The following is a 27,620-nucleotide window of genomic DNA, read 5'->3' as shown; positions in this document are numbered from 1 at the left end:
ACTACCGGTTCTCCTGAACCGGTCCGAAGTGGGAGCAACCCACCTCTGCAAGGATCCCACAGTTAGTTTCCTTGCTTGCTCAAAGTTTCTTGGTGTTACAAAATTTGGGGTCCCATATCTCATCTTCCTTCTTCTTGTTCAGGATGCAGTAGAATCAGGATGGGGATTCTTGATTAGGAGTGACAGTCATTCAATGTTGTAGAAAATGCTCAATTCCCACACAAAGTAAAGCCTACCACAGTCCTCCAATCCTGTTGCTAAAGGATAGAGTCCTATCGGATAACATTATCTCTTTCTTTGGTCTACACCAGGGGTGTCAAACTCAAGGTCTGGGAGAAAGATCTGGCCTGCAGGTGTTTAGATCTGGCCCGTGGGGCTGCCCTGGAAACAGAACTAGGGAGGGCTGCGTGCTGCCCTCCGAGCTCTGTTTTTGCTGGCCGAGGGTTGCAGGAGGCTGTCGCAGCCGAAAAGGACCCAATCAAATATGATAACATTTTGGACATATAAACAGGAATTGTGTGTGGTTTTGAATTTCCTTTGATTGGACTCCATTTCAAGTTAGTATAAGTGAAAAACACCTTTAAAGAGGGGATGACCTCTCATATTGGGTAAACCTTGAAGGAATTTTTATTTATTTTATTTGTAAAATTTATTGGTTGCCCATCTTATCACAGTGAGGTTTGGGCAACTCACAATATTAGATGATAACACTATACAAAACCTAGATTATATAAATAAAATACTGTAAAAAATCTCAGCCCTAACAAAAAGATGGGGAGGGAAGGAGTAGGACAGCGAGGGCAAACCTTTTGTGGCTCGTGTACCATAAGGGGGGGGGGACCGCAGGGGGGCGTCATGTGTGGGTGTGCCGCACCCATAATGCAAAGCGCGACTAAAAGTAGCCACTTCCAGTTTGTTCGTAGAGCCATTTTTAGTCCTCCGGAGGCTTCAGGGAAGCCTCCTGAAGGTCCCTGAAGCCTCCGGAGGGTTTAAACGAATTCCACAAGCAAATCCTTTTTAGTCCTCCAGAGGCTTCAGGGACCTTCAGGAGGCTTCTCTCGCGTGCCATAGGTTTGCCATCCCAGGAGTAGGATGAGTTCGGGGGCGGGGGGCAGTGGGATTTGTTATCAATCTGTCAATCACTCCTAAAGTGAAACCCCTAAGCCAACTGCCAGATCCAGGTGTGGAAGATCAGGAGGGTTGGAGCTTGACCTCATTTGGGTGGCAACATACTACACAGCACAGGTACGACAGAGAAGGCTCTTCTCCTGGACCCCACCTACCAAACCCTGTTCCAAGGTCGTCCAGCTGGAAGGAGGAGGGAGCTGCATACCAACCTGTGCTCGGCCTGACCGTTAAGAAGCATCTTGCATGAACATGATTGGTTGCAATGAGATTCAATGAGATGAATGTGGGTGTGTGTTTGTTTGTAATAGGACAACTCACCACAACCAACTAACAATGGACTTCTCGTTGCAGCTGACTCATCCCGGCTGACTCGCCACAGCCTACTCACCACAGGACAATTTGCTGTGGAACAATTCAACTCCAGAGAGGGACAACTAGAAATGCAGCTCACCCCAGCCTCAACGACTTCTAACTTGAGAAGGTTCAAACCTAAAGCAAGACAAGGCCTGTTGCCATTCACTTGTCTTTCTCTTGAGTTAATCTTGCATTGACGAGTTGGCCGGGGTGAGTCAGTCACAGCGACTTGTACTAGACCCAAATGAGGAACAGAACAGTTTTATTAATCTAGGATCTGAAGATGGATCCTCAGGTTTACAACCAAAGTCTAGGTAGCAACTAGCAAATCTAGGTGTGACAGGAGACACTATATACACACATGCTTCTCCAAAAAACTCCGCTCAACCCAGGAGCTCCCTTCTTTTGATGAGGTTGCATTATCCAGTCTTGCTACAACTTTCTGGCCGGCTGCAGATAAAACGTTTCTCCATGGAGCATATGGTACTACTGGCCCCTTTTCCATCTATGTAAGCACAGAAACCTTCGCCTCGCACTTCAAACCTGGAAAAGGAGAAGGAGTTACTATTTCAATGAGCACTGCAAAAATGATCACACTTTAAATGTGAATGAAATTTGGGTATGATATTTGGTTTCCATATATTTCTCATTTAACAACCTGAGCTATTAAATATAGAAGCAGCACATATGTTGTTGTTAGGCATCTATTAAAACTACATCAAGTCTACAGCACAAAAAGTAAAATTTTGGTTCAAAATTTCAGGGATCAACTGGAAAGTTAGGCACATTTCCAGCACCTCTGAAGTAATGCATTGAAACACTGAAATTTTGAGTTGAAATTTCAGATCCACACTTGGTCATTCCAAATACTGTAGACTTGTTAAAGTGTTTGGCATACAACAAACTTCAGATCCATTAAACTTTCAAGCACCTGACTTGACTGCAATCAGTCTTAAAATATGACAAATACCGTATTTTTCGGAGTGTAAGACACACCTTTTTCCCTCAAAAAAGAGGGTGAAAATCTGGCTGCATCTTATACACTGAATTCAGCATTTTTGGCCTCCTGAAACCCTGCCCCGTTTACCAAAATGGCCGTACATAGCCTTTAGGAGCCTTTCAGAGTGCTCCTGGGGGGCTGAGGAGGGCAGAAATGAGGGAGAGCCGTTTTTTGTTCATTTTTGCCCTCCCCCCCAGCTCCCAGGAGCACTCTATAAGCCTCCTAAAGGCTATGCATGCCCTTTTCTTGACAAAAAACAGGCCCGTTTAGGTGAAAAATTGACTGTTTTTGTCCCCCCCAGGCCCCAGGAGGACTCTACAAGCCTCCTAAAGGCTATGCATGCCCTTTTGGGGGGGACAAAAAAACGAGCCGTTTTTGGGAGGTCTGCAAAGTGCAAAAACCTTTTTTTCCCCCTCTTTAAAATCTTGGTGCGTCTTATACTCTGGTGCGTCTTATACTGAAGTGTAGAAGCAGAATTGTGAGCAATTACATTCACACACTGGATTTTAACACTAGGATATCCCTCTGAATACTACTTGTTTTCTCTTTTATTATTTGATTAAATCATTCAATTTGAAGCCATTTGATCAAATCTCTAAATCAAATATCTTTTCCTAATCCAATTTGCAAATCATTCTGATTTGATGATTTGGTTAATGTTCAAATAAACATCCTTTCCAAAGAAGGCTGAATCAATATTCTGAATGATGGAATCAGATCAGGAATCGTTTGATAGATCACAAATATACACAATTGATCTTTAACATGTATATACATTTGCCATTTCACTATTACCTTGTTAATAGAGCAGGATATGAATCAGATTAGGGGTGGTTGATACTTCACTAATGCATACACTTGATTCTTAATATATACACTCACATTTGCCATTTCACAAAAACCTAGATCAGGAGTCAGCAACCTGAGGCTCTGGAGCCACATGTGGCTCTTTCATCCCTCTGCTGCGGCTCCCTGTCGGCGGTTGATAAAAGGCAAAAGGAGGCCACGCTAGGAGGAGTCTGTATGGTGTGGGAACTGGACTTCCTTCCAGTGGGCAGACGAAAAAGGACACAGCACTAGGAGGAGACTCTATTGTGCGGGAACCAGACTTCCGGACAGCTCTAGAATTGAACGGGAGGCTTCCGGTTAGGGCTTTTGTGGCTCTTTGAGTGTTTAAGGTTGCCGACCCCTGACCTAGATAATAGCAATGTTTCCTCTAAGCTGCGCGGCCGCGCACATAAGAAAACACTGCGCAACAGTTTCCAACTGCTGCGCAGTGTTTTTTAATGTCTTAAAATATTCTCCCTCCCTCCCTTCTCTCTCAGCACTGAACTCTCTTCAAGGAAGACTCTGCCCAGAGACCAATGACACTGCAGGGGAGAATTCCCATTGGTCCTCTGAGGCTTCGTCAGTTCCTGGAAAAACTTAATTCGCTGGTTGTGGTCTGCATTTCTCTGCACATCTGGCATTTCTCAGGCATTTTCAGGCATTGAGTCATCTGAAGCCCCCATTCTGGGCAGCTTTTCTGTGATCCCTTCGCTTTGCGGAGAGAGGGAAGCAGCGTGGAGTTGGACTGCCTGAGCCAAAGGGGTCCACGGAATCTTGAGACTTGATTTTTGAGTAGTACCAGTCCATTCCACTCTTTCCTTTCCCTTTCTGTCCTTCTTCTATCATCCTTTCCTTTTCTTTCTCTTTTCCTTTCCTTTCCTTATTTCCTTTTCCCGTCTTTTTTCTTTTCTTTTCCCTTCCCTTTCCCTCCCTTCTTCATCCTTTCCTTTCTTCTTTTCCATTTCCTTTCCTTCTTTTCTATTTGCTTTCCTTTTTTCTTTCCTTTCCCTTTTCCTTTCCTTCTTTCCCATTTCCTTTCCTTTCCCTCCCCCTCCTTTCCCTTCCTTCCTTCCTGGGGGTCTGAGGGAGAGAGAGGGGACCCTTTTCCTCCTTTCCCCCCTCCCCAACATCTGCTCCGATGGCAATTATGGCTAAAAAAAATTCAGGTGCTCAGGCATGAAAATGTGCCGCTCAAACACTATACTTTTCCGCACACAGTGAAAAAAAAGTTAAGAGGGAACATTGGATAATAGAGCACTTGTTTTCATACTTACTGGTTTTTAAACTCTGTACCATTGAACCATTTCCAGACCTGGTTCATTTCTCTTGAAAGACCAAACCAATAATGCAAGGGATTGAAAATTTGCACCCAAAAATCCTAAAAGGGAAAAAAATGTATACGAAATCATCATTTAGTACACTAATTGGAGAAAGAGTCTGTTATTTTTCTGTTTAATGCTAAAATGCATTTGTGTCAAATTATTTCATTTGTACAAGAACATAAAATTAAGGTAATATTAACATATTAACTAAATTGATGTAAACAGTCATATGAAAAAGTAACTACACCCTCTGAGTGCTATGGCTTTGCGTATCAGGACATAATAAAAATCATCTGGTCCTGAGCAGTTCTTAAAAGTAGGTAAATACAATCTCAGACGAACAACAACACAGCTGGACTTCACACAAAATAGCCTCTGTAACAAGCAGGAACCTCACAATCACGGAGAGCTCAAAAACCAACTATCACACTTTAAACAAAAATAATACAAAAGCTGCACAACTGACTCACAAACAATGTAAAAGCAGCTGGACTTTACACAAAATGGCCCCTGCAACAAGCAGGAACCTCACAGACAATCAGGCACAGCTGACTGCCACACAGCTGATTGTTGGAATGTTTTTTTTTACTTTTTTTAAAAGCATTTTTTAAATACCAATTTGGGCAAACCGGCCCAAACCGGTAGCATTTCACCCCGATCAGAACTGTGCAGGCTATTAGAACTAATGCAATCAAGGCCAGAATTGAAAAATTGTCCAGTGATTCTAGGTTCAGATTATACAAAGAGACAGAAGAAGCAGTAAATCATATATTCAACTTGTACAAGAAGACTGGGTGCCATTTGTGATATGATATATTGCTGGAAGTATTAATTGCTCAAAAGCTGAATTGGACAGAAGAAAGCTAATGACAATTCACTATTGTGGCCCAGCAGGAGCCTTTGGAGCTGCCACCAGACTCCGACAGCGAGGGTCCCTATGAGTCAGCTCTGGAGGATGTGGAGGACCCTGGACAGGGTTCCGACTCTGAGCAGGGCGCAGAGGGGCTGGTTGGCCACCAGGAGGCGCCTGAGCCTTGGGCCAGTGGGGAGGAGACAAGGGAGTGTTCTCCTGACTTCATGCCTTGGAGCAGTGGGGAGGAAACAAGGGAGTGGTTTCTGGATGCTTGGCAACGGAGAGCTGATAGACGTAGAAACCAGCTACGCACTTATTTCAAGAGATAATTGGATGCAGGTGATCGTAATCAGGCTCCTCTCAAGGCTATTTAAGGAAGGGACTTTCCGACAGTTGTTTTGCAGGATTCAACTGATCATTAGAGTTGGAGACGCTCTCAGATCTGTGTCGTACCTTGGCAGGCTGGATTGCTGCCAAAGTGGAGTCTGAACCTCGGCAGGCTGGATTGCTGCCCAAAGGGTTATTTGGATCTTGGCAGACTGGATTGCTGCCAAAGTGTTTCGCTGCACCTGGATTGCTGCCAATTTTGTTATCTGGACCTCGGCAGGCTGGATTGCTGCCAAGGTTGAAACTGTATGCAATAAAAACATATTGCAGAGACTTCGTTTCGGAGTGACTTGGTATACAAGAGGAGGGGGTCAGAACAATTCACTATGCATTATACCCTCTTAGTGATATAAATTTATACCTGTCCTGCAGAAATAGAGACGGATTTCAAGTCAAGCTGCCAAAGAAGAAAAGAATACACTGGTTGATTACATAACAGACAGCCAGGAATATACTCTGATACAAGTTTAAAAATTGGAACTTAAGAATGTTCAGGAAATAAAAGTTGAATCTCAAAATAATGTAATAAACACATAAACAGAATGCTGGCTAGGAAAAGCATTACACAGCCAATTTCGATCAAAAACCAAAGGAAACCTGGAAAAAGATGAAACCTGGCAAGGGCTTACTGGAACTGAAAAAGAAAAAGAAACTGAAGGTTTCATTTTGGCTGCTGAAGGGCAAGCTATTCGAAAGATTGCAATCAAGGCCAGAATTGAAAAATCATCAAACGATTTAAAGTGCATGTTGTGCAAAGAGGCAAAAGAAACAGTGGATCATATATACTCACGTGTGCAAGACGATTGCACAAAATAGGTTATAAACAATGATATAACACGTTAGCCAAATGACTCACTAAGAACATCTGTAAAAATTATTGCGTGATACTAATGAAAATTTGGTGGGAACATAAAAGTACTTGAAAACGAGCAGATTAAAATATTGTGGCATCTCCAAATAAAACCTGATAAAAGTCTTGGCTCTTAACATACTAGATTTAACTGTGATTGAAAAGAAGAAAGTGTGGATAATTTATGGGGCAATATCTGGAGATCATAGAACAGAAGAAAAAAATGGAGAAGTTCAGAAAGTATCAAGATCCGAATACTGAAATTATAAGTTTATGCCATAAACCAGCCATGATGGGTCTCCGTGGTCATTGGAGCACTGAGTACCTTACCCAAAAATTTTGGAGGGCACTTAGAAAATCCACAGATTGAAAAAAAAATCCATTTGTCAATTACAATAGGTCACCCTGCTTGGAGCCACATATATACTACACTGATAGAACTGGCAGACTACTGCAATGCTCTCTACATGGGGCTTCCCATGGGACGCGCCCGAAGACTGCAGCTAGTCCAGAACGCAGCCGCGCGGGCTGTCATGGGGAGTACTAGGTACTCCCACGTAACACCACTCCTGCACGAGCTGTACTGGCTGCCTGTGGTTTTTCGGGTGCGTTTCAAGGTTTTGATCACCATCTTTAAAGCGCTCCATGGCACAGGACCTAGCTACCTGCGGGATCGCATCCTGCCACACACATCCCTGCGGCCAATTCGCTCTCACAGGGAGGGACTTCTCCTAGTGCCGTCCACTAGGCAATGCCAACGGGCAGCGCCAAGGAGTAGGGCCTTCTCTGTGATGGGCCCAACCCTCTGGAATGACCTCCCCCCCGACATTAGAACCACCACCGACTTCCGCTCCTTCCGACAAAAATTGAAGACACACCTGTTCTGATTGGCTGGCCTGGCATAATCATAACTGCTACCTCCTGGCAAACATATTTCTTAACTGGTATTTTAGGGGAATTGTTTTTTAAATTTAATTTTATGGGATATTTTTAGGGGTTTTAAACTATTTACTCAGCTGTACAGTTCTTTTAAACCTTCTTTTATCCTCCTTCGTATCTATTTACCTATTTAATAATTTTAATTGTTTAATTATATAGTTATTTATATGATGTATTTCTTATATGGACTGTACACCGCCCCGAGTCCCTTTCGGGAGAGGGGGCGGTCTATAAGCGCTCAGTAAATAAATAAATAAATAAATAAAGATGTGACTAATAATAATAATTTTAAAAAAAACAAGAAAAAAAAACCAAGTACGGAGACCTGCAAATTTAAGTTGAGCGACGGTGGAAAAAGAAATTGTGTGTTGTCCCGATTGTAATTGGAGCCCTTGGAGCAATACCTAAAGGACTACCTCGCTATTTGGAAATTCTAAATTTATCGGACTTGAACATTCTGACTCTACAAAAAACCACCCTACTTGGAATAGCTTATATCCTCCGCTATTACCTTAACAGTTCCTAGGTCCTTGGTTAAGACTCGAGCTGTTGAGCTACCAACCAGCCCCAAAGGCTGTGAATCTCACGAAAGATTAACATAATAATAATAATAATAATAATAATAATAATAATAATAATAATAATAATAATAACAACAACAACAATAACAACAACAACAACAGAGAACCCTGTGTCTCATTGGATCATCTTTTTACAGACAGGACAAGAACATCAAATTTTAGGCTGACCATTTTTTTTTATTTCAATGCTGGATGGTTAGATCATCATCAAGCAGGTTATATATATCCTAAATGGAAAAATAATTTTACTGGGAAATGAACTTCAACAATAAATCAAGTTATTCAGCTAAACAGCTTAATCAGAGTGACCATGAAATAGCAAAAAGGCAGTGGTAGTGGTAGTGGTAGAGATTTCCAACTCCTTCTGGCTTCCCCATTGACTTTGCTTATGGGAATTTGGCAGGGATGTTGGAAACCACAATCACGTGACTATGGAGATGCTGCAGAGGCTACAGCTTTGCAAATAAAACTGGTCTGAACATCGTAGAGATTTCAATTCCACAGGAGTAATGATTCCCTTCCTCATTTAACCTGTGTGCCTGAGATGATCGTGAGGAAGCTAGATCTTGAAGCATCAAGAATGAGGGTAAAGCTTGGTGGAAGAAAGATCAACTTCCTTCAATATGCTGATGATACAACTCTCCTCTCAGAAACCAAAGGAGGCCTGGAACACCTGATCGAGAAAATCAAAGATGAAAGTGAGAATTTTGGTCTCTTTCTGAATATCAAAAAGATCAAGCTCACAACCCACTGCAAGGAATGGAAACACCGAAATAGAAATGGAAGGTGAAGCGATAGAGTATGTGGGAAAATTCAGTTCTCTAGGATCATAGATTTCTCAAAGCAGTGAAGGGAGCCCAGAAATAAATCGTGGGAGTACACTGGGCAATGATGAACATGACATTCCAAATATGGAAAAACCAGGACATCAGCCATTTGGCAGCCAAATATAGATTAGTCTGTCCTGTTGTGTTCCCTGTGGCCACCTATGGTTGTGAAAGTTGGACCTTAAAAAAGCAAGACAGGAAGAAGATAAACTTTTGAGCTGTGATGCTGGAGAAGGTTCCTGAATATTCCTTGGGCAACCAAGGTGACTAACAAGCAGGTATTGGAGCGCACAACACCAGACATGTCATTGGAAGGCAAGATCACAAAACTGCATACTTTGGCCATGTCATGTGTTAGAATTCACTGGAGAAAGCAATGATCTTTGGAAGAGTTAGCCGTAAAAGGAAATTAGGATGTCCAAGAATATGGTGGCTGGATACCATCAAAGCCGACACCATACTACTAATAATAATAATAATAAATTTTTATTTGTTAGCCGCACCCTCTCCCAAAGGACTCGGGGCGGCGTACAACAAAAGCACATAAAATATACAAATGAACAATACATATACAGATAAAAATAAACACATACACGTACGTACACATATACATGGAGGAGGTAACAAATATATAAAATAGAATTTAAAATTGACAATTTAAAACACCCTCAATTAAATTACAAGATTTAAAAAACCCGTCAGGAGCGATAAGGTAAAACTATGGTTGAGCCAGGCCAGCTAATTGGAAGAGGTGGGTCTTGAGCTTTGCACGGAAGGAGCGGAGGTCAGAGGTAGTCCTGATATCAGGGGGGAGGTCATTCCACAGGGCTGGGCCCGCCACAGAGAAGGCTCTGCCCCTAGGCCCCCCGACACTGTTTGGTAGACGGCACCTGGAGAAGTCCCTCTCTGTGCGAGCGAATTGGTCGTAGGGATGTATGGGGCAGGATGCGATCCCGCAGGTAACTAGGTCCTGTGCCATGGAGCGCTTTAAAGATCGTAATCAGAACCTTGAAACGCACCCGATAGACCACAGGAAGCCAGTGCAGCTCGCGCAGGAGAGGTGTCACATGGGAGTACTTAGTACTCCCCATAATCACCCGCGCGGCCGCATTCTGGACCAACTGCAGTCTCCGAGTGCATCTCAAGGGAAGCCCCATGTAGAGAGCATTGCAGTAGTCCAGGCGAGACGTCACCAGCGCATGAGTGACTGTGCGTAAGGCATCCCGGTTCAATAGGGGGCGCAATTGGCGCACCAGGCGAACCTGGTGGAACGCCCCCCTTGCCACGGCTGTCACATGGTCATCCATGGACAGCCGGGCATCCAGGAGGATGCCCAAATTGCGCGCCCGCTCCACGGGGGCCAGTTGTACGCCCCCAATGGCCAAAGATGGAAGCAATCCGAAGGGGATGGACCCACCTCAGTGCTCCAGTGGGGACGTCTGAAGCTAGTCTTGAGAGACCATGCTGGGAGGAGTTTGACCCTGTTGTCACCGAAGATTTGGACAGGTTGCGCGGGCGACTGCGAGCCACTACATGTTTATTGGACCCGTGTCCCTCCTGGTTGGTACTGGCCTCCTGGGAGGGCTCACGAGGCTGGCTACTGGAGCTGGTGAACGCTTCGCTGGGTGAGACGGCCTTGGTCGCGTTGGTGGATGATCTCTGGAGGGCCAGAGTTAGGGGTTGTTCCTCCATCCTTGTCCTATTAGACCTCTCGGCGGCCTTCGATACCATCGACCATGGTATCCTATTGCGCCGTCTGGAGGGGTTGGGGGTCGGGGGCACCGTATTACGATGGTTCCGCTCCTACCTCTCTGGCCGGACGCAATGTGTGTTGGCAGGAGAGGAGAGGTCGACCGCGAGGCCCCTTATCTGTGGGGTCCCACAGGGCTCGATCCTCTCGCCTCTCCTGTTCAACATATATATGAAGCCGCTGGGTGAGATCATCCGTGGTTTTGGGGTGGGATACCATCTGTATGCTGATGACACTCAGCTGTACATTTCCACCCCAAACCACCCCAACGAGGCTGTTGAAGTGATGTCCCGATGTCTGGAAGCCGTACGGGTCTGGATGGATGACAACAGGCTCAGGCTCAACCCCTCCAAGACAGAGTGGCTGTGGCTTCCGGCTTCCCGGTTCAACCAGCATATGCCATCGCTGACCATCGGAGATGATCAATTAGCCCCGGTGGAAGGGGCACGCAATTTGGGCGTCCTCCTTGATGCCCGGCTGTCTATGGAAGATCATGTGACAGCCGTGGCGAGGGGGGCGTTCCACCAGGTTCGCCTGGTGCGCCAGTTGCGGCCCCTTTTGGACCGGGAGGCCTTGCGTAGAGTCACTCACGCGCTGGTGACGTCTCGCCTGGACTACTGTAATGCTCTCTACATGGGGCTCCCCTTGAGGTGCACCCGGAGACTGCAGTTGGTCCAGAATGCAGCCGCGCGGGTAATTATGGGGAGATCGAGGTTCTCCCATATAACACCTATCCTGCGCGAGCTGCACTGGCTTCCTGTGGTCTACCGGGTGCGCTTCAAGGTACTGGTTACCACCTTCAAAGCGCTCCATGGCACAGGGCCTAGTTACCTGCGGGATTGCGTCCTGCCCCATACATCCCTGCGACCCGTCCACTCACACAGAGAGGGACTACTCCGGGTGCCGTCCTCCAGAGAGTGCCAGAGGGCAGCGCCCAGAAGTAGGGCCTTCTCTGTAGTGGGCCCCACCCTTTGGAATGACCTCCCCCCAGACATCAGAACTACAACCGACCTTCGCTCCTTCCGTATGAAGCTGAAAACCTACCTGTTTCGACTAGCTGACCTGGCATAACTCTACAACCTCCCCAGCCCAGGGCATTTTTAATTGTAATTTTAGTTTTTAAGGGTTAATTTCACTGGGGTTTTAACTTTTTTAAGTATTGTAACTTATTTATTTATTCTTACCTCCTCTATACGCTATATAATACCTTTGTACGTCGCCCCGAGTCCCTGTGGGGAGAGGGGGCGACTAATAAGTTCAAGTAATAAATAAATAAATAAATAAACCGGGGGGCCGGAACCCACAGCCACTCCGTCTTGGAGGGGTTGAGCTTGAGTCGGTTGCCATCCATCCAGACCCATACGGCTTCCAAGCACCGGGACATCACTTCGACAGCCTCGTTGGTGTGGTTCGGGGTGGAAATGTACAGCTGGCTATCATCAGCGTACAGATGATATCCCACCCCGAAACCACGAATGATCTCGCCCAGCGGCTTCATGTATGTGTTGAACAGAAGTGGCGAGAGGACCGACCCCTGTGGCACCCCACAAGTGAGGGGGATTAGGGTCGACCTCTGCTCTCCTGCCAACACATGTTGCGTCCGGCCGGAAAGTTAGGAGCCGAACCACAGCAAAACGGTGCCTCGAACCCCCAACCCCTCCAGTCGGTGCAACAGGATACCATGGTCGATGGTATCAAAAGCCGCTGAGAGGTCTAATAGGGCCAGGATAGAGGAACAACCCCTAACTCTGGCCCTCCAGAGATCATCCACCAACGCGACCAAGTCCGTCTCCGTGCTGTGCCCGGGTCGGAAGCCGGACTGGCGCGGGTCTAGATAATCATTTTCCTAACATGGCTAAAGGAATGGATAATGCTGAGAAATAAAAGATTACTCAAATTGGAAGGCCATGACCTCCAAGCAGGCTGGCATGCCTTCCTCTGGTATGAAAAAGGATCTGCACACAAATATTTTAGTAGACATTACATCAGACAATCTCTGTTACTAATATGGAACAAAATTAAACATGACCACTATACCAAAATACCTATTTGGCTATCTACGATGGAAGCATACATACACCCAAATTTAATCAACATGGAAAATATAGTCACATATAAAGAGTTATTGAACAGGCAGGGGGAGATCAAAACCAGATCAGAATTGACATCACAAGGAGTACAAGTAGAATGGTGGTCTTATTCTTATTTACAGATACAATCAAGGTATGCACAGGATAGGAAGAACGAAGGTATTGCCAAAGACTACACAATATTAGATAAACTTTTGATACAGACAGAAAACAGACTGATCAAAGTGCTGTATAGATTCTTGTTGGAATATAAACTAGAGGAGGAACATGTCAAAGAAACCATGGTCGCCTGGGCGAAAAATTTTGGTTACAATGTGGAATTGGCTAAGTGGGAAAAACTTTGGATACTTAATCAGAAACTAACTTTGGCTACGGCGTATAAAGAAAATCTTTATAAGATGTTCTACAGATGGCATCTCCCCCCAGCACGGCTTTCCAAAATGTTCAAAAATCTGGCCCCAAATTGTTGGAAGTGTAAAAAAACACCAGGCACTTTCTATCATATGTGGTGGACGTGCAATGAGGCAAAAAAATATTGGAAAATGATTCAATCATGGTTAGAACAAATGGTGGGAGAACAAATTATGTTTAAACCAGAAACTTTTCTTCTAGGCATAATACCGGAGGGGTTTAAGATACACTTTATCTAATTATACATATACTAACTGCAGCGCGCATAACCTATGCACAGTATTGGAAAAAAGAAAATACACCATCAGAGCTTGATACAATCAGAAAAGTGTTGGCCTGTGCAGAAGCAGATAGGCTCACTTTGGAACTTAAAAATAAAGGGGAATCAGAATATTTTGAAGTATGGAACAGATTTTATGATTGGTATAAGACAAGACTGGAACAAATGTATATGTTGTGATTGGACAGAAGGACAGACAATGTATTAAGTAGATTAACTGTTAATGGTTGAAACTAGCTGTACATAATGTGAATGTATAATCACTCCGACTCCGCGGTATTGCATTGTTTTAAATGTAAAAATAATAAAAATATATATATATTTTTAAAAAAGCCTACACCAGCTAGAACATAGAAAAATTCAAAGAAAAATGCAAGATTGGAAGATGTGGAGACCTGGCCCATAGAATTGCCAAAAGTCGAACAGGACTGAATGGACAATTTCCTCATGATCAATGGCTACAGGTTTTTTAAAACTCATTCTTTAAGTTAGCTGGTTTTAAGTATTTTGATTCAAATAGTGATGCAATATAATATGTCATTTGGGTTGAGGTTATAAACAGACAAACAGAATGAGAATTTTAGTAGTATACAGATAGTAACAATAAACACAATAGGACTGCTTTTTATACAATTGTCCAATTAATAATGATGTCTAATGATTCCTTACCAATTCATTCCTTGTATCAATCGCAGCCAAGGATGCATTAAGTGAAGAACAGGTGTTTAAACTGAGAGACCAATTCCTTTCTTCTTTTGATACATAGAAACATTTTCTTCTATATCCAATCCAGAAATCAGGGCAGGCAGCACTTTCAATGGAAAGGGATGGCAGACACAGTTTTTTGTTTAAAACTGGAAAAAGCAAATCAAAATGGACAAATCACAGAGCTCATAATTAACTACAATTCTGACAACATAGTTCTAATAGTTAATATTAATCTGCCTCATTTAAACTGCAATTCCAGGGTTTAAGGAAACCAAGTGAGTTAGCCTGTAAATACAGCTAGTGTTAAGTGCGGAAAATGAGAAGCCAAGGCGATTCAAATGAATATACAACTTTATTGCATGATTGCATGTAGATTCTCTTTATTGCATATAGATTGCATGTCGATTGCATGCAGATTCTCTACAAGAATCTGAACTACCAACAGTCAAAATAAATTGACAATAGATAAGAGTCAATAGAATTCAAGGCAGGCTGATCTTAGATTAGATTAGTTTAAGAGTTGGAAAGGACCTTGTAGGTCATCTAGTCTAACACACACACACACCCTGCCCAAGCAGGAGACCCTACACCAGGGGTTTCAAACTCAAGGCACAGGGGCCTTAGATCTGGCCTTAGATTGGGAAAAGCCAAGGATCGACTAGTGGTGCTTCTGCCAGCAAAAATGGAGCTTGGCAGGGCGCGCACGCTCACATTTGCAAACCGGTAGCGAAGGTAAGTGAATACCACTCCTGAATTAGAGCTGTGGTGGCACAGTGGTTAGAATGCAGGATTGTAGGCTAATTCTGCTGACTGCCAGTAGTTTGGCAGTTCGATCCTGACCGGTTGAAAGTTGACTTAGCCTTCTATCCTTCCGAGGTCAGTAAAATGAGGACCCAGTTTGTTGGGAGCAATAGGCTTACTCTGTAAAATTGCTTAGAGAGAGCTGTAAAACACTGTGAAGCAATATACAGTATATGTCTAAGTGCTACTGCTATTAGGTCTTCCCCATCCTGAAATTTGACTGGCCCAAGTTAGCTTTTAGGAAAGCTCTGAAGACCTGGCTATTCTCTTGGGCTCTGGGGTCCGGATGCTATATGAGTGTCTCCTGGAAAGTGCAATAGATGTTGGTGTGCCCAACTGTGTATTTCATTGTGATTTTTAGGTTTTTTTTTTAACCAAATACATTGTAATTGTATTTCTATAGCTATACACTGCCTGAAATCCTACTTCTTACAAGTTGGATGACCATACATATTCTTTAAATTAGTGCTCCCAAAATTAATTATGCAAAACCACTTATCTGAAAATCCTTTTTATCTAAGGTCAGGTACTCTTAAATGAATTGAAATTTCTTAGTTCGAATAGGGCAGTGACGGCTAACCTTTTAGGCACCGAGTGTTGAAACTGGAACACATGTGCGCTGGAGCACCAGAACCCAGAAGCAACAGCTGGCCGGAGTGCCAGAACCTGGAGAGCAGCTGGCTGGTGTATATGCACGTGGCACCCAGCTGCTCTTCCGGGTTCTGGCGTGCGCATATGTGCTGGGCAGCTGGCTTTCTGGCACGCATGCGCACTCCAGAACCTGAAAAAGCAGCTGGCCGCGACATGCATGCCCACAGAGAGGGCTCTGCATACCGCCTCTGGCACGCGTGGTATAGGTTTGCCATCACTGGAATAGGGTAATAGGGTTCTTATATCATTACCCAAAGAAAAACAATTTTCATCCAATTTTGGGTAATTTACCCAGGTCTAGGTAGCACTGCTTAAAATAAATATGGAAGTGAGAGTTCAGCACGTCAGGAGAAACATAAACCATCATAGGAAAAGACCAACTGTGTTACTTTGGGCCAGCCACTTTCTCTTAGCCCAGGGGAAGAGGTGGAGATAGGGGCAAGTTACTTCCAAAATCTTGCCAGGAAAGCGGCAGAGACTTGTCCTGGCAGCTGCTAGAGTTAAGACTGACAGAAAGGCATCATAAAAGAACTTCTCAAAAAAGCTACAGTACAAATGAATTACTTGACTGTGTGTGATAAAACAAATCAAATGCAAATTTGTTTATGTTGGATCGTGCAGTCTTCCTTCCTCCTCTCCATTCACTCTGTAACTGCTTTGGCCGGTCACATAACATTCTTCCCTTCCTGGGAGATTTGTGAGAGTGTAAAAAAAAAAAAAGTGCAAATGGCAATACAGCAATGCAATCATATTTCTTCCAAGCAACATTTGACACGTGTACAATGTAGAAAGTTAGCACCCACCCCTCTCCTAGAAGAAGGAAATATTCTAGGAAATATTAAAAAGGCAGAATATTATATTTCCCTGGATGAGAAAAGGAGAAATATGCTTTTTTTTTTGGCAGGAAGCAGGCTCACTCTTAATAGCCCCCACCTTCTTCAATAGCCCACAGCAGATGTCAGCACTTAAGAGATAAAGAGATAGCTAGGTCTGTTCATAAGCAAATACCTTCACCCAAGGTCCAACAAAGATAAGATTAGCCTTCAGCCATAATAGGAATTGCCCCAAACTCTCTTCATTACATCATCACCTAGCAAGATTCAACCAAGCCTGGGACTCAAAACAACTTACAAAATTACCCCTGCATGGCACCATGGGAGTTTGACAACCAATCAGGATACCTGCCCTTGCACAGGAAAAGGAAGCTCTAAGGTGGGGACCAAGAGAAGGTATAAACATCTCTCTCTCTTCCACGTGCTCATTTTGCCCACGACCCAAAAACCCATGTGGTCCTATCCACCATTAAACCATCTTTCCAAGCAGTCTCCATGTTCCCAGTGTCTTTCTCCCCACTTGGAACTGAACCCAGATGGGCATTTCTTCCAACAACCAAGTCTGATTTTTAACTGCACTGCAACAATTTTCATCTTGACTCATTTGACACACCTCACCCCCAGTTGCTATTTCCTTCCAAATTGTTCTGTGGTTTAAATTCATGCATGTGGTGATCTTCATTTCAATGATAACCACAGCAGCAACAAAACTATGGAGAAAGTTAAACAGAAATGTGCCATTACTTACCAGCCAATGAAATTATAACAGTAATCAAAGCTGCAATTACAAGAACAAGAACAACTGCTACGGTGAATTTTTGGTATTTGTGTATGACCCCTGAAAAATAGACAGAAAAATATTAGATGTTCATGATTTCATTAACACTGTTTAGATTTTTAAAATCTTTTTATTGTCTTTTAAACCACTCAGGGTTGCAGTCAGACTATAGCAAAGTAAATTGGATATTGTTATCTGACTTGCAGCTGTTGATCCCATCAAGATAAACCCCGAATATCCCTCATCTCCTTCTCTCTCCCTCTGTAACAGAGGTGGGGAACTATGGACCCTTTAGGACTTGATATATTGAGATATGGAGACTTGAGCAATAGGCTTCACCAAGGTCCTCCATTCTGAAAATACTCAAAGCTGATTGGCTGGGCTGTCTGACAGCTCCCTATAAAAGGGCCAGCACTGGATCTGTGCATAGTTTGCTGAATAAAGAGCTCTTGTTGTCACTGAAGCCTGAGTCCTGTCTCATCGGTTCACCTTATCTAACAACTTTCAACTCCCAGAATTCCCCATCCCTGTTCTATAAGGAAAGGATGAAGAAGCTTGGAAGTTAGCTTGACTTCCAAGCAGCACAGAAGCCTTGGTGTCTGCTGTGTGAGGCCTTCAGATTTCTTTCTCCACAGAACAGATAAAGTGGATCAGGAATGGATTACATCCTCCATCTTTCTCACAGTTATGGGAGACACAAAATCAATCTCAATCCCACCACTCCCAAAGGTGCTTTTTCAAGAGGCAAGTGGACTTTCTGGTTTGTCTTTGAAGAGTTTCGCTTCCCATCTAAGAAGCTTCTTCAGTTCTGACTGGATGGTGGGGGAATGGAAGGATTTATACTCCTAGCAGACAGCTGGTCATTTGCAATCTTTTAGAGTCATTAAGGCCACCTGGAGGTTTATCTGTGTCGTCAGGGCCACCTGAGTGGTGCAAATGGGTGTGGAGCCTGCCTTCTTGGAACTGTTGAAAGGACTGTGTTCTAGATTGGAGAGAGATTATGTCATATTCCTCCCCCTCTGTTGAGAGAGGGCTGTTCAGTTTTGACATAGATGGCCTCTTTGACCCCTTTCAAGCCAGCAGATGGGGCTTTGCTCGTTTGCAGGGCCGTTTCTGACGCGCTATGGACCAGTGCAGTTCGCAGCCTGGGTGTTGGGGACCTCTGGCATAGAGGACAGCAGTGAAAAATAGAACATGCCATCCCAACCTACTCATCCAGACAGTGGTTAGAGTGCAGTACTGCAGGCTACTTCTGCTGACTGCCGTCTGACAGCAGTTTGAGTCTCACCAGCTCAAGGTTGACTCTGCCTTCCATCCTTCCGAGGTCGGTAAAATGAGGGCCCAGATGGTTAGGGGGAAATGACTCTTGAAAAACTGCTTAGAGGGGGCTGTAAAGCCCTATGAAGCAGCCTATAAGACTAAGTGCTATTGCTACCTTCCCCAACAGCGTTACAGCAGTTAATCAAATCTTGTTCTTTTGAGTTGTTGTTAGTTGCTTGTGTCTGACCCATTGCGACCCCATGGACAATGTTCCTCCAGGCCTTCTTGTCCTCCACCATCCCCCAGAGTCCATCCAAGCTCACGCCTAATGCTTCAGTGACTCCATCCAGCCACCTCATTTTCCTGCCGTCCCCTTCTCTTGCTCTCAATCATTCCCAGCATTAGGCTCTTCTCCAGAGAGTCCTTCCTTCTCATTAGGTGGCCAAAGTATTTGAGTTTCATTTTCAGGATCTGCCCTTCTAAAGAGCAGTCAGGATTGATCTCCTCTAGGACTGACTGGTTTGATTGCCTTGCAGTCCAAGGGACTCACAGAAGACTTCTACAGCACCATAGTTCAAAGGACTCCATTCTTTGGCGCTCAGCCTTTCTTATGGTCCAATCTTCACAGCCATACATTACAACTGGGAAATCTGTAGCCTTGACTGTACACACTTTTGTTGGCAGGGTGATGCCTCTGCTTTTTAATATGCTGTCTAGATTTGCCATAGCTTCCCTCTGCAGGTGCGTCTTTTAATTTCTTGGCTGTAGTCCCCATCTGCGGTGATTTTGGAACCCAGGAAATTAAAATCTGTCTCTACCTCCATTTCTCCCCATCTATTTGCCAGAAATTGAGAGGGCCAGATGTCATGATTGGCATCTGTTCTTTAAGACGAAGGTATTAACACCAACTCCTTCCCGCTTGGGCGATGATCTGGACTTCTGTCTCCCACCCTAATAGCTAAATCAGGGGCAGGGTTTCTATCCTGAAGATTATGTGGGAAACTCACCAAAGCAATCATGTTGGCCTAACATTAGTTTTGTGTGAGAGTTTTATTTTCCAAAAAGAGGAACATCCCAAATTCCTCTCCTCAAAACTAGGAAAAGTACCATGTTTTTTGGAGTATAAGACACAATGGAGTACAAGATGTGGATAGCCTTTAGGAGGCTTGTAGAGTGCTGCTGAGGCAAAAACGAGCAAAACCAGCCCATTTTTTGTTAAAAAAAAAAAGGGCATGGATAGCCTTTAGGAGGCTTATAGAATGCTCCTGGGTGCTGTGGGGCAAAATTGAGCAGCAAACAGCCCGTTTTCTGCTCATTTCTGCCCTCCCCAGCCCCCAGGAGCTCTCTGAAAGCTTCCATAAGGCTATGCACGGCCATTTTTGTGAAGGGGGCGGGATTTCGGGAGGCAAAAAATGCTGTATTCAGTGTATAAGACGCACCCAGAGTTTCACCCTTTTTTTTGAGGGGAAAAGGTGCGTCTTATACTCTGAAAAATACGGTAAGTAAAACAATTTCCTGATTTTTACATAGGTTGGCCCAGCTTCACCCATTTTGTTTCATTACTTCCCCCTCCAAGATTACAAAGGATCCCAGCAGGTGTCTACCTTTGTTTTTAACAGCACTGCACGCACATTCTGCATCAGAGTTTCCCAAAGATGTACTTGTGGTCTCGCAAGTCAAGCAATGATAACAATCAGGAACTTCAGCAACTATCGAAAGACAAAAGACAAAAGTAATGGTCTATGGTCTAATTTTGTTATGGAGAAGACATTGCACCCCCACTCCGAATACCCAACCAGGGTTCCCTCTTTTTCAGACAAAACAATTTAAATAAATATTTCAAGTAGCTGAAACCTCACAAAATCCCCAAATCTTGCACAGGCAGAACTCAAGGTGACTTGGAAAAAAAACCCAAAAAAACCAGATTTCAGGCGATTATGTTAGGGGGTGGCTTCCACGTCGTAGCACAAAACCGGACCTAGATCTGGAGTATTTTTTACTGCTTTTGAGGTGCACATTGGAAGGTCCTATAGTCCAAAAAATACCTGGGAACTACAGGAAGCAGGAGAAAAGCCCCAGAGTACTGATGAAATCAGAGGAGAAACTCTCATTGATTATATGGCTAAAAACATTGGTTTCTATAGTAAGTGGAGGAATCACAAAAAGTAAGGCAGGCATGAACTGAAAAAGCAAACTTGGGGAAAAGTTTTGATCTGAATTTATTTATTAGTTTGTCAAATGTACAAGATAACAGGTATAAGTATAAACATGGACACGAACAAAGGAAATGTGTACAAATAGATGGGGACAGTAGGAAAGGGATGGTAGGCACACTGGTGCGCTTATGCACTCCCCCTTTAAGGACCTCTTAGGAATGGGGTGAGGTCCACGGTAGACAGTTTGAGGCTGAAGCTGTGAGATGACTGGATTCAAGCTAGAATTGGGGAAAACCAAGATAATTGGTTACCTGTAGGATTGTTTTCTTCAGGCATCCCTGCTTCTTATGGTGAGAACTGTACTGGAACCAAATATTCTAAATTTGATTAAACAGGAAGAACATGACATAACTTGAATAAGAGTAAAAATAAACAGACAATGTAATTTGAAATGCATATTCAGTTTGTGTGTGAAGGTTGCATCTGTGACTGATGGTTCAAAGAACCATTTATTTATTTGTTTTCTTTTATTTTTATAGCTGCCCATCTCAGGTGATGATTTGGTTTTTATCCTTGAGGACCCATTAGAAACTGCATCCAAGTTGATAGAAAGGCTAGAGGATTATGGAAAAGTAGCAGGCTTGAAAATAAAAACGAAGATTCTGACAAAGAATATATCATTGAGACCAAAGGAAGAATTGGCAGAAACCTTGGAGATTCAAGTCACAAATAAGGTTAAATATTGGGTTTCCCCGAAAATACGACATGTCCTCATAATACAGCCATGCCACATTTTTCAGGTGGGCAAAAATATAACACCCCCCCCCCGCATATAAGCCGCCTGGACAACCCCTTACCTCCGGCCAGGCAGAGCACCGCTCCCCAACCTAGCAGTATCCCGAAGGTGCCAAGCCGCGGGAACCTGGGGAGAGGCAAAGGTGATCGCGTTGCTTGGTGCCTTCGGGATACCGCTAGGTTGGTGAACAGCGCTGTGCCCATCTGAAGAGGGGGGTTGCCGGGCTGCTGCTCTCTTGCGAGCAGGCTCCCAAAGAGGCGGGCACAGCCTCATGGGTGAATGGCTGTGTTGTGCTGTCACAGCAGCGTCACACAACAGCCATGAAGCGACCATGCTCACGAGCAGCCACCCAGCAAACCCCCTTTCCAGCCGGGCACAGCGCCATTCACTGACCTAGGGGTATCACCAAGCTGCGTGAGTGCCTGTTCGACGCCACCCGGCTCCCGCAGCTTGGTGCCTTCCAAATGCCAATGAATGGTGCTCCGCACGGCTGGAGAGGGGGGTTCCGCGAGTGGCTGTTCTGCTCTCGCTCACCCGCCTCCCAGTCTCACAATGCATGGCCCAGCTCTCATTACTGAGCCAGGGCACCTCCGCCGCCATCCCAGCCTGGCTTTTTCCGCAGCTTCCAACCCGAGTCTTTCAGCAGTGGCTGCTCTGGGCGCATGCTCTATAGTTGTATGCTCTGCAGACAGCTGGCCCACAACCAGAGAGCGTGCACCCAGAGTGGCCACTGCCGAAAGACTTGGGTTGGAAGCCGCGGCAAAAACCAGGCTGGGATGGCGGCGGCAGTGGAGGTGCCCTGGCTCCGTAATGAGAGCTGGGCCATGCATCGTGGAGCTGGGAGGCGGGTGAATGAGAGTGGAACAGCCGCTCGCGCAACCCCTCTCTCCAGCCATGCAGAGCGCCATTCACTGGCATTTGGAAGGCGCCAAGCTGCGGGAGCTGGCGAACAGGCACTCACACGGCTTGGCAATACCCCTAGGTCAGAGAATGGCGCTGTGCCCGGCTGCAAAGGGGGTTTGCCGAGTGGCTGCTCGTGAGCGTGGTTGCTTCATGGCTGCTGTGCTGTGCTCTGCTGCTGCGACAGCGCAACACAGCCATTCGCCTACAAGGCTGCGACCGGCTCTTTGGGAGCCCCCTTGCAAGAGAGCAGCTACCCAGCAAGCCCAAAATAATAAACCCTCCCCCCATAATAAAGCCCAAGCCATATTTTGTGGGTAAAAAGAAAATAAGACTCTGTCGTATTTTTGGGGAAACACGGTACTTGGGGATATATTTAACTGCTACATGTGGTACACTTAAAGAGAACAACTATCTTAGATTTAAGCAGCAGATTGCGACTGATTTGATGAAATGGGAAAACTTACATTTATCAATGATAGGGACAATATCAATTATCAAAATGAACATTTTAACCAGAATACTATATTTGTTCCAGACAATTCCAATTAGATTAGGGAAAGACTATTTTGATGAACTAAATAAAATAGTGTTGAAATTCATCTGGCGAGGGAAAAATGCAAGTATAAAATCAAAATTGTTACAACATGCTAGAATAAGAGGAGGATTGGGCCTACCTGGCTGGAAATTACAGTATATTATCAGGCAACAAACTTGATGTGGATTAAGGAGTGGATAATATTAAGAAATTCTAGAATCTTGACTGTAGAAGGACATGACTTGCTGTTGGGATGGCATGCTTTTTTATGGTATAAGGCAGTGGTGGGCAACCTTTTTTTTCAACTGAGCCAAATCTCGCCAAAACCACGATTGAAATTTATTTGGAGAGCCGCATTTTTAAAACCGAAAATACATAGGATGGTACACTGTTTTTAGTTTCAATAAGTTTTTATTGAGAATATTCTGCATGCAAGTATCCACATAGGTCGGGAGGATACAAATAACACAACTAATAAAACAAAAACTTTAGAATGATATTATTTATCGATAACGTTAAATTCCGTAAAATTTGCCTTACAATGTAGAGAAAATTACATCCTGACAATGACTGACAAAGCCACAACCACTAATGTGAACATTGGCCTTGCATTTCCTTGGATAGTTTGAGTAAGTCAGGTTTGTATGTTGTTGTTTTCAATTTCATCTCTCTCTCCCACTTTCTTTCTTTTTTTCTTTTTCTTTCTCTCTCTCTCTCTGGCTCTTTGTCTCTCTCTCCCTCCCTCCCTCTCTGTCTCCCTCTGTCATTTTCTCTGGGTGTCTATCTGTCTCTCTCTCTCTGTCTCTCTCTCCTCCTTCCCTCATCTCTGTCACTCTGTGTGTGTGTGTGCGTGTCTGTCTCTGTCTCTCACTCACTCTGTGTGTGTGTGTGTCTGTCTCTGTCTCTCTCCCCTCCCTTCCTCTCTCTGTCACTCTGTGTGTGTCTGTCTCTGTCTCTCACTCACTCTCTGTGTGTGTGTGTGTGTGTCTGTCTCTGTCTCTCTCCCCTCCCTTCCTCTCTCTGTCACTCTGTGTATGTGGGTGTGTCTGTCTCTCACTCATTCACTTAATCACTCACTCTGTGTGTGTCTCTCTGTCTGTCTATCTTTCTCTCCCTCCCTCCCCCTCTCTGTCTCTCTCTCTCTGTGTGTGTGTGTCTGTCAGTCTCTCTCTGATTCCCTCCCTCCCTCCCTCTCTCTGTTCCTCTCTCTGTCTGTCTGTCTCATTCACACACACACACACACACACACACACTGTGGTCACCTTGTTGAGTGTTCCAATCACATTTGAAACACTCAACAACTTGCAGGCCAGTTGTTGATTGTTTCAAATGTGATTGGAAACTCAACAAGGTGACCACAGTGTGTGTGTGTGTGTGTGTGTGTGTGTGTGTGAATGAGACAGACAGACAGAGAGAGGAACAGAGAGAGGGAGTGAGAGAGGGAATCAGAGAGAGACTGACAGAGACGAATCAGAGATATACTTTTAACTACCTGGCAGCGGCGTTTTGCCTTGGAGGGCTCCTCAGAACATCCCAAGACTTCGGAGGGAAGTTTACAGCCCTCCCTCGGAACGCTTCGGAGGGAAGCTTCTGCAAAAGCCCGGGCGATTGACAACAAGTCTCCCAGGCTGTAATTTTCCGAGCTGTGCGCACACGCCTGTTTTCCACGGCGTGGAACAGCGGCGAGATTCTGCACAGCGAGCGATGATTCCAGGGGCCATCCGGGAAGATGAGGAACGCGAGGGGGACCCTGCCCCCCCCACTGATGGCCCCCGGAATCATCGCTCGCCGCGCAGAATCTCGCCGCTGCTCCACGCCGTGGAAAACAGGCGCGTGTGCACAGCTCGGCAAATTACAGCCTGGGAGACTTGTCTCTCGGCGGGGTTTTGCAGAAGCTTCCCTCCGAAGCCCGAGAGGAGGGAGGGAAGTGGGCGCCCGGCACACAGAAGAGCCGCATTAAAATGTTTAAAGAGCCGCATTTGGCTCGCGAGCCGCGGCTTGCCGACCACTGGTATAAGGGAACTAAAACACAGGGTTATTTTAGAAGACACTATGTACAGGAGGCTTTGTTACTAAATTGGAAGATCAAAAGGCAATGTTACCTAAAAATTCCAATCTGGCTATCAACTATTGAAGCTTTTTCATATCCAATAATATATAAAAAGGAACAAACAGTTAGATATGGTGAAATATTGAATGCAGAGGGTGAAGTTAAATCTAGTTGAAACAGGAAGAATAGGAATGAATTGGTTTTCATATGTACAAATACAATCTAGATATGATAAAGATCGTAAAACGGAAGGTTTCTATGATAAAATGACTGAATTAGATAAAATTTTGACAGGTACTGATGAAAAAGTAATTAACATCTACTAGAGGATAAGTTAAAGGAAGAACAAGTCAAAGAAACCATGATAGCTTGGGGGGAAAATTTTTGGACATGGGATTGAATTAGAGAAATGGCAGAAATTGTGGTCTCAAAATTATAAAATGACAATGTCAACAGCATATAATTTGTATGTTTTACAGGTGGCACCTACCCCCAACAAGAATAGCAAGAATGTTCAAGAACAAGTCGGAAAAGTGTTGGGAATGTCATCAGACACCGGGCTCATATTACCATATGTGGTGGACTTGCATAGAAGCTAAAAGATACTGGACTAAAATCCACACATGGTTGGAGAAAATGATACAAAAACACATAGACCTTAAACCAGAGATTTTTTTTTAATTGGGAATTATACCAGAAACATATAACAAAGATTTGAAATATTTGATTGTAAATGTTTTAACAGCAGCTAGAATTGTATTTGCAAAAAATTGGAAAAATGAGAAAATACCAACGCAGGAGGAAGTTATTCAAAAAATAATGGAATGTGCTGAAATGAGTAAATTAGACATTTGAAATTAGAGAACAAGGTGAACAATTTTATAAGGTATGGGACTTGTTTGATCAGTGGCTAGATAAAAAATCATGGAAATGAAAAATGTTGGAGAAGCTTTTCATATTGTAAGAATAATAGAATAAGATAGGTGATACTATAAAGACATATTATTATTAAATAGACTAACAATGATGTAATGGAATATTGGTATATACATGAATCGAATATCTAGAACATTTTGTTTAAAATGTTTTGTTTAAAATGAAGGAATAACAATTATAGTTGAACATATGATGTACAATGATAACAATGTACCTTTGTCTACTCGATGGACAAGCTATATACAACTGAAAGTAGTGAAGCACAAATATAAAATGTTGGAGAATTCTTTCATATTGCAAAAATAATATAATGAGATAGGTGATTCTATAAAGACATATTATTATTAAACGGATAAATAAGGATGCAATGAAATATTGATATATGTGAATCTAGTTTCTAGAATACTTGTTTAAAATGAAGGAAGGTCAACTGTAACTGAACAATACGATGTACAATGATAATAATATATCTATGTATGCTTGATGGATAATCTTATATACAATTGAAAGTGGGGATGCACAAATGCTTGTAACCTAACAACATGCTATATGTAATTGATGAGGGTTTTATGTTTCATGTTTTGTTTGTCTTTGTTTAAAAATAAAAAAAACTTTAAAAAAATATTTAAAAATAATAAAAACAGTAAAAAGAACCATTAAAACAATAAAAAATGTCTGATTTAAATACATGCAAAGAAGGACATCTGGCCTGTTAACAATATAGACAACTTGCAAAGGGGAACTTCTTTGCTCCCCTGAAAAATATGAAACACTAAATAAATTCAGGCAAAGCAAAAAGCATTTACAGGTAATCCTCAACTTCAACCTTTTGTTTAGTAATCATTCTAAACTACAACGGCACTGAAAAAAGTGGCTTATAACCATTTTTCACACTTATAACCATTGCAGCAGCCCCGGGATCACGATTTACATTTGGGTGCTTGACAACTGAGCCATATTTATGATAGTTGAAGTGTCCCAGAGTCATGTGATCGCTGTTTACAACCTTCCGACAACCAAAATCATTGGGGAAGCCAGATTCACTGAACAACTGTTACTAACTTAGCAACAAATACGTTAAGTCATAAAATGGGGCAAAACTTAACAAATTTCTCATTTAGCAACATAGAAAATATTCCACAAGTAGCAAATTTATGGGTTACCTTACTCTGCCAGCTGAGTTTGTATGTTTCTTAAAACTTGCAAATGTATTCAAGGACTTTCAGAACATGCTATCTATTGTGTAGTTGCCAAAAAAGCAAGTTCTCACATGACAAAGAAATGCCCTTCTCTAAGAAGGGAAAAACATGTTTCCTTAAAGTTACCATATTTTTCGGAGTATAAGGCGCACGTAGCTTTGGGGAGGAAAACAAGGGGAAAAAACCTGCCTCTGCCTCCCAGCACTTTGCGTCCTTGCAACAAACAGTAAACAGTACAGACTATATACACTGTTTGTGATGTTACATTTCAGACTATACTTGTACAGATGCTGTTAAAACTGATGTGGTTTTCTGAAAGTATAGTTATTCTCTGCTATTTAAAAGATACGATATCACTTGACCTCTTCAGACCAAACATTTATTTTAAAAAGCTTCTTCATTTTGTTGTCTAGA

At 43.6% G+C, this 27,620-nt stretch overlaps 1 protein-coding gene across 7 annotated transcripts in view; it reads right to left on the bottom strand.

Moving 5' to 3' along the window:
- Positions 1–604: 604 nt before the first annotated feature.
- The window catches only part of LOC309396430 (C-type lectin domain family 2 member D-like), an 88,213-nt gene continuing 61,197 nt past the window's right edge, over positions 605–27,620 (bottom strand). For 3 of the 7 annotated variants that reach the window (XM_081961560.1, XM_081961562.1, XM_081961561.1), the window contains 6 exons: positions 21,099–21,164; positions 20,236–20,331; positions 17,342–17,431; positions 14,270–14,454; positions 4,585–4,688; positions 605–2,025 (listed from right to left, as the gene is read on the bottom strand). In XM_081961560.1, the coding sequence (XP_081817686.1) occupies positions 1,902–2,025; positions 4,585–4,688; positions 14,270–14,454; positions 17,342–17,431; positions 20,236–20,331; positions 21,099–21,123 (624 nt within the window). In that variant the 5' untranslated portion in view covers positions 21,124–21,164 and the 3' untranslated portion in view covers positions 605–1,901. Of the gene's footprint in view, positions 2,026–4,584; positions 4,689–14,269; positions 14,455–17,341; positions 17,432–20,235; positions 20,341–21,098; positions 21,166–27,620 lie in introns of all 7 variants that reach the window. The other 4 variants (XM_081961557.1, XM_081961558.1, XM_081961559.1 and 1 more) reach the window with 4 other exon arrangements.

The sequence above is a fragment of the Natrix helvetica genome (assembly GCF_964273705.1).
Source record: "Natrix helvetica genome assembly, chromosome: 1".
Taxonomy (NCBI): domain Eukaryota; kingdom Metazoa; phylum Chordata; class Lepidosauria; order Squamata; family Natricidae; genus Natrix; species Natrix helvetica.
This window is presented reverse-complemented; position numbering and strand designations above follow the sequence as displayed.